We start from the raw sequence: 12,955 nt of genomic DNA, 5'->3' as shown, positions 1-12,955 counted from the left end.
GCTTCCCTGGTGGCGCAGTGGTTGCGCGTCCGCCTGCCGATGCAGGGGAGCCGGGTTCGCGCCCCGGTCTGGGAGGATCCCACATGCCGCGGGGCTGCTGGGCCCGTGAGCCATGGCCGCTGGGCCGGTGCGTCCGGAGCCTGTGCTCCGCAACGGGAGAGGCCGCAGCAGAGGGAGGCCCGCATACCCACAAAAAAAAAAAAAAAAATGTATAAAACCACATGCAGTAAATATCTTGTTTCCTTCCAATCCCATTGGTAACTACTGTATTCTAGTTTCCTTCCAGAGAATTTTTATGCTTATAAAAGTAAATATGAATAATTTTTGTTGCTACACCTTTTGATTTTTCATACAAATAAAAGCATACTATAAACACTACTCTACACCTTGCTTTTTTCACTTGATGTGATTGTAATTCATCCCAATCCATTACATAAAGAGGTTCTTCATTCTTTTTTACAGCTGTCATTTTATAATATTCCATTCTATGTATATACCATAATTTATTTAATCAGTCTCCTGGTAATAAACATTTAGAATCCTTCCAAGAATTTGCTCTTAGTAACAATGCTACAGTGAATAACCTTGAGTATAGGTCATTTTGCCCTTTACCATAGGATACTCCTAGAAGTAGAATTCTTAGGCTAAAGGGTATATGCATTTCAGTTTTGATAGCTATGGCGAAATTGCCCTCCAGAAAGTTATGTCTGTTTACGCCCTCAGCAGCATTGTATAAGAGGATCTGATTCTTCATACCCTTGACAATATAGGGTATTATTAAACTTTAAACTGTCGCCAATATAATAGGTGAAAAGTTACATTTCTTTTACTCTGAAAGATGTTTATAAGAGCCATTAAAGTATTTTTCTGGGACTTCCCTGGTGGCGCAGTGGTTAAGAATCAGCCTGCCAATGCAGGGGACACGGATTCGAGCCCTGGTCCGGGAAGATCCTACATACCGCAGAGCAATTAAACCCATGTGCCACAACTACTGAGCCTGCGCTCTAGAGCCCACGAGCCACAACTACTGAGCCCACACACCACAACTAGTAAGTCCACATGCCACAACTACTGAAGCCCATACGCCTAGAGCCCGTGCTCCGCAGCAAGAGAAACCACCGCAATGAGAAGCCCGCACACTGCAACAAAGAGTGGCCCCCACTCGATGCAACTAGAGAAAGCCCACGTGCAACAATGAAGACCCAACACAGCCAAAAATAAATTTTTTTTAAAAAGTATTTTTCTGTGAACTTTTCCCTGTATTACCCCCATTTCCTTAGATTGTCAATCTTTTCCTACAGATTTGTAGAATCTCTTTATTTATTAAGGGAATTAGTTATTTGTCTGCAATGTGTATTGCAAATATTTTTTCCTAGCTTGTCTTTTGACATTTCTTTTTGTTGTTGTTGTTGTTTCCTTTGAATTTTTGAATTTTATTTTATTTGTTTTTTTATACAGCAGGTTCTTATTAGGTATCCATTTTATACATATTAGTGTATATATGTCAATCCCAATCTCCCAATTCATCCCACCAGGACCACCCCCACCCCCTGCCACTTTCCCCTCTTGGTGTCCATACGTTTGTTATGGTGGCTTTTACTATACAGAAATATCAGATTTTTAGTAAGTCAAATTAATCATTTCTCTTAGGGCTCCTGGGCTCTGTTTGATGCTCTGAAGGGGCTTTCCCACTATACAATTATTAAAAATGTTTCTCCATGGTTTCTTCTATTACTTTTATGGCTTAATGTTTTACATTTAAACCATTCTATCTGTAATTTATTTTGAATATACTTAATTTCCTTGGCACATGGATCTATTTCTGGATTTCTGTTATGGTCTGTTCTCTATTTGTGTGCTATCACCACTCAGTTTTAATTATTGTAGCTTTTCATTATGGTAGGAGTAGTCCCTCACTCATATAGCATCTTTTGTTGTTGATTTTTTCCCCCAACCTTCACCTATTTATCATTGTATTTTCTTGTTAACTACCATATCATTTTTTGATAAGGACAGGAAAAGCCTTCTTACACATGACCTGGATCATTAGCTGATTGATTGAGGGAAATTAAACATTGTTAAAATACATCACTCAAACATTTTATTTTAATTTAAAACATCCTAAATTTACATTTAATTAACAGTCTTTGGGTATAGGGTCAAACCTCTTCTGTGAGAATGAATCCACTGATGGAGTTCCATATCATCTTTCTTGTATAAATTACACCCATAATACATCATATAGGACTTCCAGCTTCCATTTCTTTATGTTGGACTAGCAATTTAAAGATCCTGTAATATGAATATAAAACGTTCTACATTTTTAGGCTTTCTCCCCCCAACTTTGAAATTGTCTTGTCCCTACTTAATTTGACATCAAGTTTTTATTGAGGTGTTTGTGTGTACATAAGTAAATTGCTGGATCATATGGTAAGAGAATCTTTAGTTTGAAAGAAACTGCCAAACTGTTTTCCAAAGTGGCCATACTATTTTGCATTGCCACTAGCAATGAATGAGAGTTCCTGTTGCTCCACATTCTCACCAACATTTGATATAGGCATTGTTCTGGATTTGGGCCATTCCTTTTTTTTTCCCTCCCCTTTGGGCCAGTTTAATAGATGTGTATTGTGTTGTTTTAATTTGCATTAATTTGCATTTAATTTGTTTTAATTTGCATTGCATATGATGACATATGACGTGGTGCATTTTTTCACATGCTTATTTGTCATCTGTATATCTTCTTTGGCGAATTGTCTGTTAAAGCCCATTTTTTAAATTGGATTGCTTGTTTTATTGCTAACTTTTAGGAGTCCTTTGTATATTTTGGATAACAATCCTTTATCAGTTTTTGTCTTCTGCAAATATTTTCTCCCAGTCTGTGTTTATCTTCTCATTCTCTCTCTTTTTTTTTTTTTTTTGTTGTACGCGGGTCTCTCGCTGCTGTGGCCCCTCCCACTGTGGAGCACAGGCTCCGGACATGCAGGCCCAGCGGCCATGGCCCACGGGCCCAGCCGCTCCGCGGCATGCGGGATCCTCCTGGACCGGGGCACGAACCGTATCCCCTGCATCAGCAGGCAGACTCCCAACCACTGTGCCACCAGGGAAGCCCGTCTTCTCATTCTCTTGACATAGTCTGTCAGAAAGCAGAAGTTTTAAATTTTAATGAAGTCCAGCTTACTAGTTCTTTCTTTCATGGATCATGCCTTTGGTCTTGTATCTAAAAAGTTACCACCATACCCAATATAGGTTTTCTCCTATGTTATCTTCTTGGAGGGTTATAGTTTTCCATTTTACATTTAGGTCTGTGATTCATTTTGAGTTAATTTTTGTGATGGGTATAAGTGTTGTCCAGTGTTTCAGCACCATTTGTTGAAAAGACTATCTTTGCTCCATTGTATTGCCTTTTGCTCCTTTGTCAAAGATCAGTTGACTGTATTTACAGTGGTCTATTTGGGGGCTCTCTAGTCTGTTTCACTGATCTTTCTGTCTGTTCTTTTGCCAATACCACACTGTCTTGATTATTGTAGCTTTATAGTAAGTCTTGAAGTCACATAGTGTCAGTCCTTTTTGAAGAAAAACATTGTTCTTCTCCTTCAGTATTGATTGGCTATTCTGGGTCTTTTCCCTCTCCATATAAACTTTAGAATAGTTTGTGGATATCTACAAAATAACTTGCTAGGGTTTTGAATCAGATTGCATTGAATCTGTTCATGAAGTTGGGAAGAACTGACATCTTGACAATATTGAGTCTTCATATCCGTGAACATGGGTTATCTCTGCAACTTAGTTCTTTAATAGCTTTCAGCAAAGTTTTATAGTTTTCGTCATAGAGAGCTTGTATATATTTTGTTAGATTTATACCTAAGTATTTCAATTTGGACAGTACTAATGTGTATGGTATTATTGTGTTTTTAATTTCAAATTCCACTTGTTCATTGCTGGTATATAGGAAAGCAGTTGACTTTTATATATTAACCATATATCCTGTGACCTTGCTATAATAACACTTACTAGTTCCAGGAATTTTTTGTTATTGATTCTTTCGAATTTTCTAAGTAGGCAACCATGTCATGTGTGAACAAAGACAGTTTTATTTCTTCCTTCCCAATCTGTATTCCTTTTATTTCCCTTTTTTTTTTTTTTTTTTGTCTTATTGCATTACTGGCAAGGTATTTCCTGACTTCAGGGACAAAGCATTGATGGAACCAATCCAGAAAAAGGGTTCTTGTTGTCTGGGCCTTCTTGTTGTATGACCAAAAGACTGGCAGCTGGTGTTTATCTTTTCCCTTCAAGGCTTGAGGGTTAGCAGATTCACAGAGAAGGGCAATTCTGATCATAAACCCGACTGCATTTGCACAAAACAGTGGAGTAAGCCTGTCCCTTCCTTCTTAAATCCTGGTGCTTGCTTCTCTTCCTTACTAGTAAAGGTCCTTTGTGGCATTTTTTTCCCAGAATAGGCCACTTTCATCTGCATTAAAAACCTGTTCAGGCAGATATCCTTTCTCCTCAATTATTTTTATTTTATTTTATTTATTAACATCTTTATTGGAGTATAATTGCTTTACAATGGTGTGTTAGTTTCTGCTTTCTCAGTTATTTTCTTAATGGTGTCTGTGAATTTGTCTGCTGCCTCTTGGTCAGCAGAAGCTGCTTCTCCAAAACTCTTTCTAAAATTTTCAAACCATCCTTTTCAGGCATTGAATTCCCTAGCTTTAGATCCTCCACCTTCTTTTTGCTTTCAGTTGTCACATAATGACTTTGCTTTTTCTTGAATCTTATTAGAGTCCATAGGTATGCCTTCCCTATAGCAATCCTGTACCCACATAAAAGCTGAATTTTTCAATATGAGATTAAAAGGTATTTCTCAAAAAGTACAAGGTTTTTGTGCCTGCTGGAGTAGCTGCAGGCACAGCTTCACGAATTTCCTTTTCTTTTTTTACCATGGTCCTTACACTGGATTCACTTATCTTGAAATGGTGGGTAACTGCAGCTGCAGGCCTCAATCTACAGTGCATATCAAGCAATTCATCTTTTTCTTATAATGTCATGACTTCTCTCTGCTTCTTGGGAGCACTCCCACCATCACTAGTAGCACTTTGTTTGGGTCTCCTGGTGTTATTCAGGGTCTTTGGTATTACACAAAACACAATGGAGAATACACAGAGCTGGGAAAGGTCACTTTTTACTGCAGTATGTAATTTACTGGAGAGAGGAACTGCTCATACAGAGATGATTAGTGTCACACGGCATTTTGAGTGGACGCTCACAACACTTGAGCTCACAACAATAACAACAGGAAGTGGCTACAAAATTATTATAGTAGTACATAATTGCATAAAATTAACTACAGTTAATTTTATGCAGTTATTTAATACTGCTTCTTAATGTTTGTTTATATTTCTCTTGACTGCACATGGCACCATCTATGGTCCATAAGTGTTTGTGTGTGTAAGTTTTGATAAACTTTAACTTTTTATAATAGGTTTGTATATATTTTATGGTAGTAAATGATAAAATAGTATAACATCTACCTATATTTTATGCATTCATGAGATCTCTAACTTTCCTAATTTTTTCAATATTTCTAGGCTATGCAGTTCATCTGCAAGTTATTTTCAAATTGTTGCAAATCTCCAATAAATTTTCCAATATATTTATTTTAAAAATCCATTTACAAGAGGATCCACCATTCAAACCCGTGTTGTTCAGGGGTCAACTATATAGCCTTCTATATCATATGCATGTATTACCTCCTCAAAAGAACAATTAAAATAATTTTTAACAATTATTCTTTAAAAGGGTGAACATCTGTGTGTATTCCTTTTATTGCTGCTGAGAACCTTTGTTGAGGCAAGGGAAGGTTAGGCTTTGCTTTTTTTTTTTTTTTTTTTTTTTTGGGCCATGCAGCACAGCGTGTGGGATCTTAGTTCCCTGTCACCCCTACAGAGAGGCTGAATGACTCCAGCTACTGTAGCTTGATGATACCGTCTTGTAAGATCACCTAACTCATTTCTCGATTATATTCTTTTTATTTTTGGGCCATGCCGCACAGCGTGTGGGATCTTAGTTCCCTGACCAGGGATCGAACCCACTCCCCCTGCATTGGAAGTGTGTGAAGTCTTAACCACTGGACCTCCAGGGAAGTCCCAAGTTAGGCTTTTCTTTTTCCTCTCTTTGCATGTCAGTACGAGAACTAGATGTGGTCCAAAATGGTAACAATTTGTTTACCTTCTGTGTCCCCAAAACAGGTGTATTGCCGCCAGACTGATTACTGGCAATTTGTGAAAGACATCCGCTGGCTCAGTCCCCACTCAGCCCTTCATGTAGAGAAGGTAAGAGGTGAAGGTAACCACAAGGCTTTGATGTTTGATGTTCTGTATGAAGAGTCTCCTAGGCTAGAAGGATGGCATATGTCAAGTTTCCTATTAACTGAGGAGAGGAAATTATCCCTGTAGGACTGATTTGGAGGGGAGGATGATTTACTTTAAAAAATAAGCTTTGCACACCCATTGCTCTAGGCCACTTTCCCTCCTCTGGGGAAGACCTGAAAAAGTTTTGTTATTTTCAAAAGATTTGCAAATGTGGGACCAGAGTGAAGCTTTTCAAAATCTAGGGCAAATGGCAAGAAGTTTCCTGAATGGTTGGGGGTAAGTAGGACTGATATGCTGATGACTGTTTAAGGAGAAGAGGATGCACCAAATAAAAAAAAAATGTGAGGTTTCTGGAGACCATTGTCAAATGGAGCCTAACATGTTCCCAACAGCATTGGAGAGTAGAGTAGCACTGTACTCTTCCGTCCTCTCAGCTCAGCATAATACCCCTGATTCCCAACCAGGGACGCAGAGCTCCAGGAGGTTAGGTGACTTGGCCAGAGTTACACAGCTAGTTCCACATCAATCACAGCCAAATTTATATATTTATTTATTTAACCCTTGCCTATGGAAATTTTCAAATACATTCAAACTTAGAAGAGTGTAATGAACCCCAAAATATCACCCATCTTTAATACTTATTGATTCATGACCAGTCTTGTTTCATGTATATCACACCCACTGACAGATTCATTGCCAAGGTGATGTCTGGAAAAGTAACTTATTTTTAAATGATCAGGGAACCAAATCACAAGGTGTCACTCTGGCCTTTTTTGTGAGAAAAGGCCAGAGCCCAGTGATTTTCTTACATGGATTTTTTTTGTCCTTATCACTTTATTTTTCCCACCAAACCCCCCCTCTAACTTTTTTCTCTAAAATATATCGTGGGACTTCCCTGGTGGTGCTGTGGTTAAGAATCTGCCTGCCAATGCAGGTGACACAGTTTCGAGCCCTGGTGCAGGAAGATCCCATATGCTGCGGAGCAACTAAGCCCATGTGCCACAACTGCTAAGCCCATGTGCCACAACTGCTGAAGCCCACGCACCTAGAGCCTGTGCTTCTCAATAAGAGGAGCCACCTCAATGAGAAGCCCGTGCACCGCAACAAAGAGTAGTCACTGCTCGTCGCAACTAGAGAAAGCCTGAGTGCAGCAACAAAGACCCAACGCAGCCATAAATAAATAAATTTTTAAAATAAAATATATTGCTGTAGTCATTTCCTCTTAGAAGCTGCCTGAAATTGCCATCCATACATTTTTTTGCAGTGATCCTGAACTATGAGACTTAGCTTTTAGAAACAGCCAATAGAAGGAAGTTCCAAATAGAGAAATGCTGTGGCGAGAGCCAACAAGACGTGCTCAGCTGATTTCTCTTTGGTGAAGAATGTTTGGGGGCATTTTTCTTAGATTTTTTTACCCCAGGTTTTTCTTGCATTCTTTTCTGGAGGCTACCTGAAATAGAGGACCCTGTGAGAGAAGCCAAGATGTCAAGTTCATTCTTCCTCTGAATACCCCGAGAATAGATGCCTCTTTGGAGTTACAACATAAAGAGACAGACGCAGCAGCTTTGTCCTCTCCAGGAGCTGCATATCACGTCTTAACTGCTTAGTCCCTTTCTAGTGGCCCAAACCAGCAGCGGAGCCATTAATCCTTTCCTTCCCTCTCCTCCCTCTATAACCTGTAGATGTTAGCTGGAAGGCAAATATCTCTGATTACCTCCTCTTACCTACCTCAATTTAGTTCTCAGGTCATTAGGCCTCAATCTTGCTGGATTTACCAGGAAGTATATATTTTTAACATTAATTTATTTATTTTTGGCTGCATTGGGTCTTCGTTGCCGCGCGTGGGCTTTCTCTAGTTGCGGCAAGTGGGGGCTATTCTTTGCTGTGGTGCGCGGGCTTCTCATTGCAGTGGCTTCTCTTGTTGCGGAGCACAGGCTCTAGGTGTGCGGGCTTCAGTAGTTGTGGCACATGGGCTCAGTAGTTGTGGTTCGCGGGCTCTAGAGCACAGGCTCAGTAGTTGTGGCACACGGGCTTAGTTGCTCTACGGCATGTGGGATCTTCCTGGACCAGGGCTCGAACCCGTGTCCCCTGCATTGGCAGGCGGATTCTTAACCACTGCACCACCAGGGAAGCCCTGGATGTATATATATACATATATATATGTATATATATATTTTTTTTTTTTTTTTTTTTTTTTTTTTTTTTCGGTACGCGGGCCTCTCGCCGCTGCGGCCTCTCCCGCCGCGGAGCACAGGCTCCGGACGCGCAGGCCCAGCGGCCACGGCCCACGGGCCCAGCCGCCCCACGGCACGCGGGATCCTCCCGGACCGGGCCACAAACCCGCGTCCCCTGCATCGGCAGGTGGACTCCCAACCACTGAGCCACCAGGGAAGCCCTGGATGTATATTTTGACTCATGCTTCTTTGCCTCCTAGTTCATCAACTTGCAGGAGAACGGCCAGAGCAGCACTGACGGCATGAGTGAGCGTGCCGTTGCGGAGCTGTGGCTGCAGCATAGCTTGCAGTGCCACTGTCTCTCAGCCCAGCTCCGACCTCTGCTGGGGGATAGACAGTATATCAGAAAATTCTACACAGGTGGGTAGAAGTCACATAGCCAGTACTGGTACATGTACTTCCTCTTTCTCTTCTACTTTACTCTTCCTTTATAGACCCACTGTTACCCCAAGGTCTCATACTTTTACTTGATGCCATAGAGTTTCTAATCAGAAATATGTATCTAGTCTTCTCTCTAACTTGCTATGTAAAGTGCAGTCAAGCTTTATGCTAAGGTATTTCCCTACTCCCATATACGCAAATCAGTAAGAGTAACTACTATTTATTGAGAGTTTCTAATGTTCCAATCACTGTTATATATTTTTTATACATATATACCTAACAGCAGCCCTGAGAGTTGGGTATTGATACCCCTGTTTTCCAATTAGGGAAGCAGAGCTCAAGGAGGTTAGGTGACTTGGCCAAAGTCACCCAGAGCCAGAGTTCAAATCTCGGTCTTTCTGATTTTGAAGGCTCTTGTCATGGCCTCTGCTATACTGCACATGATTTAACCTCTTCTGTACTTTATTTGTCCCTAGTTCCCCTCTGTCCACAGTGGTATGATTCTCCTCAAGTCATCTTTGCCTTTTCCCTCTTTCCTTCCCTGAGCTTCTCCCAGGGCCATACAGGGAGGCTGAAGTTCTCCCTGATGGGCTCCATCATTGCGGTAGTTTTCTCTCCCCAGATACTGCTTTCCTGCTAAGCGACTCCCATGTCACGGCCATGCTCCAATGCCTAGAAGCAGTGGAACAGAACAACCCTCGTCTCCTGGCTCAGATTGATGCATCTATGGTAAAGTGGCCGAAGAATTATCTGTGTCTATGTTCTGACCTCCTAGACCTCACCATGATGTAACTGTATGTAGCAAACTACTTCACTTAGGCAATTGTGAACTGAAAGGCTTTCATTAAAAACAAAAACAAAAAATCTTAGAGGAGGAGGTACCATTAAGTACCTATTGAAGTAAAATGTCTATTTGTAAGTAAGCTTAAGTCTATTTGAGGAGGGAGGTGTCTATTTTTTTAAATCCTTAAAAAAATCTGTAGTCTGAGTAAGTACCTCCTTAAGGGCAGGCTTGATAAAATGCTAGGGAGAGGAGGGATGGTTTTGAGTCAGGCTGACTATAGATAGGGTGTCAGATGTAGTGTGGCCTGATGTTACACAAGATCATTTTTGTCCAAGAAAATTTTGTTGTTTTATGTTGCTTATTATTAACTCTCTAATTCACTCATCCCATCACTAATATCGGTGCCTCCGCTAGAAAGAAATCACAATCCCTATTTCTTTTGTGAGGGATCCCCTATCTCTCCTGGTTTTTCAATTTCAATTCTTGCTTACCATCTATTGAATACTTTCTGTGTGCCAATCATGGTGCTATGGACAGTACATGCATCATCTCATTTAATCCTCAGAACTCTATAAAGTAGGCATTAATCTCATTTTATAAAGGTGGCCACTGAGGGACAGAGTAGATAAGTCACTTGCCCAAAGTTTGGACCAAATAACTTGTAAGTGATAGGGCCTGGATTTGAACCCCAGCGTATCTGACTTCTGAGTGCATAGTCTTAAGCACTTTGCTGTACTGCCTCCATGATAAGCATTCCTGGTCTGACCACCTAGAATTCCAGTGCAGAAGCTGTGGTGTACGGCAGGACTTTGAAGTTTCAAAGCTGTATGCTCTATAGAGGATACCTATGCTGTATCTACTGGCCCTGGCTACAGTTCAAGCCTGCTGCCAAGGGCCAGTTCCTACCAGTGTTTCTGTAGTGCTAAGTGCTCCTCTTCTGAGGCCCTCTATCCTTGACTCTGACACGTGTTTTTTTTGTAGTTTGCCAGAAAGCATGAGAGCCCGCTGCTGGTGACAAAGAGCCAGAGCCTGACAGCTCTGCCTGGTTCCACATACACCCCTTCAACCAGTTATGCTCAGCATTCCTACTTTGGGTCCTTCTCTAGCCTCCACCAATCCATACCCCACCATGGCTCAGGTATGGGGGCAGCAAGGGGTAGTCAAGACATATATCCCCAGGCCTGGAAAGCAGAGGACTTAGTGGGTACTCACAGGCTGGCTATAGATGGAGCCTTGGGTTGATGCAATTTGTCAAACTTCATGTCTTAATATGGAAATCTTAGAGGTATATAGCAACTAGCCTAAGATAATTCAGTAGAATCATTAAAGTAACAGAGGCAAGAGATGTTTTTAGTTTCCCCTGGGTTTCTAATCTGCATTGCCAGAAGGCATTTCAATAATAATAGCTAACATTTATTCAGTGCCTGCCATGTGCCAGGCTATGTTGTAATCAATTTGTATATATTATCTCATTTGACCCTCAAAACAGTCCTACAAGGTAGGTGTTATTATTATTGCTCATGTTATAGATGGGGAATGCATACTAATAAGCAATGAAGCCACTGTCCCAAGAGCTTATGCTTTTGGCTTAGCTGCTTCTAAGTAATTTTTAACTTACCTTGAATAATTTAGCCTTTTCTGACGTGACACCATGTGTCCTGGGCACCCAGTAACAATAGGGAGTTTTGTCCTTAGTTGTGGAGAAGCCCTTCACAGGTACCAAAGGCTTCCAGCTCACCTTTCCTTTCCCTTTCTTTTTATATCCTAGAAAGAAGATCTACTTCCTTTTCACTCTGTGGCCCATGCCAGAAACCTCAAGAAAGCAGAGGACATGTCTCGCCAGCAGAGGATCAAACCGTCCAAGCCCCTCTGCTTCCAATCTCTGCATTAGCCGGGGACTCCCCCTCGACCCCAAATGAGATGCGCTCCAGCACTCTGACCAGCCCCTTAGAAGCACCCTGGGTCAGCAGCCAGAATGATTCCCCAAGTGATGCCAGTGAGGGGCCTGAGTACCTGGCCATTGGCAACCAGGACCCCCGAGGCCGGACCGCCAGCTATCAGAGTCACAGCAGCAATGCTGAGAGCAACAGCTCCAATTTGTTCTCCTCCAGCAGCTCCCAGAAGCCAGATTCTGCTGCTTCATCTCTAGGGGATCAAGAGGGAGGTGGGAAGAGCCAGTTGTCCAATGTCCTTCGCAGGTCTAGCTTCTCAGAGGGGCAAACACTCACTGTCACTGGTGGAACAAAGAGGAGCCATACTCGCTCCCATTCGGATACCAACATTGCCTCCAGAGGAGCCCCAGGTAATGATAACCACCAGCCCGTAGTCAGTAAGGCGGCCTCCTGAATTTCAGGTGGAAGGGAGAGTTTGTTCTTAAGGGTCTTCACGTGGCAGAAAGAGAAGTTATGTTTCTGATGATATGAAAAGTATATTGCTTTTAATGAAAAAGAGAAGTTTGTAATAGAATGTGGATACCTAAGAAATCTCTCTGAGAATATTTATGTTTGTTCCTTTATACATTGCTAAATAGTAAATGCTTTCCTGGATTCTTTCACTGGTTCTTTAGCACCAGAGGATAGTGTGACTAATCACAGTCCGAGTTTTAAATGCATCTCTCAGACAGAGGGAAAGTACTAACGAACTTTAAAAATAATTCCGTTAAATTCCTTCCCTTCCTGTGATTCCTGAGAAATTTGGTCAGTATATAATAACAATAAGAGAGAGGCAAACTGATGTTAGGGTTTCCTTATTAACACTAGAGATGTAGTGAGTATGGGGTGATGGGACCTAGTAAACAAGTAAGTGGGGTTGACTGCTCCATCAGTAGTTCAGGTTGAAAGGCAGTCGGGTAAGGAGGGCTTGGCTACTAGGACCTCCTTCACACAGACACCAGCTGCTAGCAGAGAGCACCTTAGGCATGGCCAAGGTGGTGTCATTGCTTTTGCCATTTCCCTACTATCATCTTTCCTAGGCTGTTGGTGTCTGGCAAGCTTTGGTTGGGTTTCATTCGTAAGAGCATCTCCATAAAAGCAAGTGGAAGGCCAGTTTGTGCTCAAGGCCAGTTCTGGGTGGAAAAGCCTCAGAAATAAAATATAAAAGTAAAGTATAGGGCTTCCCTGGTGGCGCAGTGGTTGAGAATCCGCCTGCCGATGCAGGGGACATGGGTTCGTGCCCTGGTCCGGGAA

General features: G+C 41.7%; 1 protein-coding gene across 3 annotated transcripts in view; it reads left to right on the top strand.

Annotated features, from left to right (window-relative positions):
- Positions 1-12,955, top strand: part of RUBCN (rubicon autophagy regulator) — a 71,768-nt gene that overhangs the window by 28,308 nt on the left and 30,505 nt on the right. For all 3 annotated transcript variants that reach the window (XM_055084788.1, XM_007121263.4, XM_055084791.1), the window contains exons 3-7: positions 6,249-6,332; positions 8,806-8,965; positions 9,609-9,715; positions 10,752-10,908; positions 11,539-12,072. In XM_055084788.1, coding sequence (XP_054940763.1) covers positions 6,249-6,332; positions 8,806-8,965; positions 9,609-9,715; positions 10,752-10,908; positions 11,539-12,072 — 1,042 coding nt within the window. The remainder of the gene's footprint in view (positions 1-6,248; positions 6,333-8,805; positions 8,966-9,608; positions 9,716-10,751; positions 10,909-11,538; positions 12,073-12,955) is intronic.

The sequence above is a fragment of the Physeter macrocephalus genome, chromosome 1 (assembly GCF_002837175.3).
Source record: "Physeter macrocephalus isolate SW-GA chromosome 1, ASM283717v5, whole genome shotgun sequence".
Taxonomy (NCBI): domain Eukaryota; kingdom Metazoa; phylum Chordata; class Mammalia; order Artiodactyla; family Physeteridae; genus Physeter; species Physeter macrocephalus.
The sequence above is the reverse complement of the archived record's forward strand: the minus strand, read 5'-3'. Positions and strand labels throughout refer to the sequence as shown.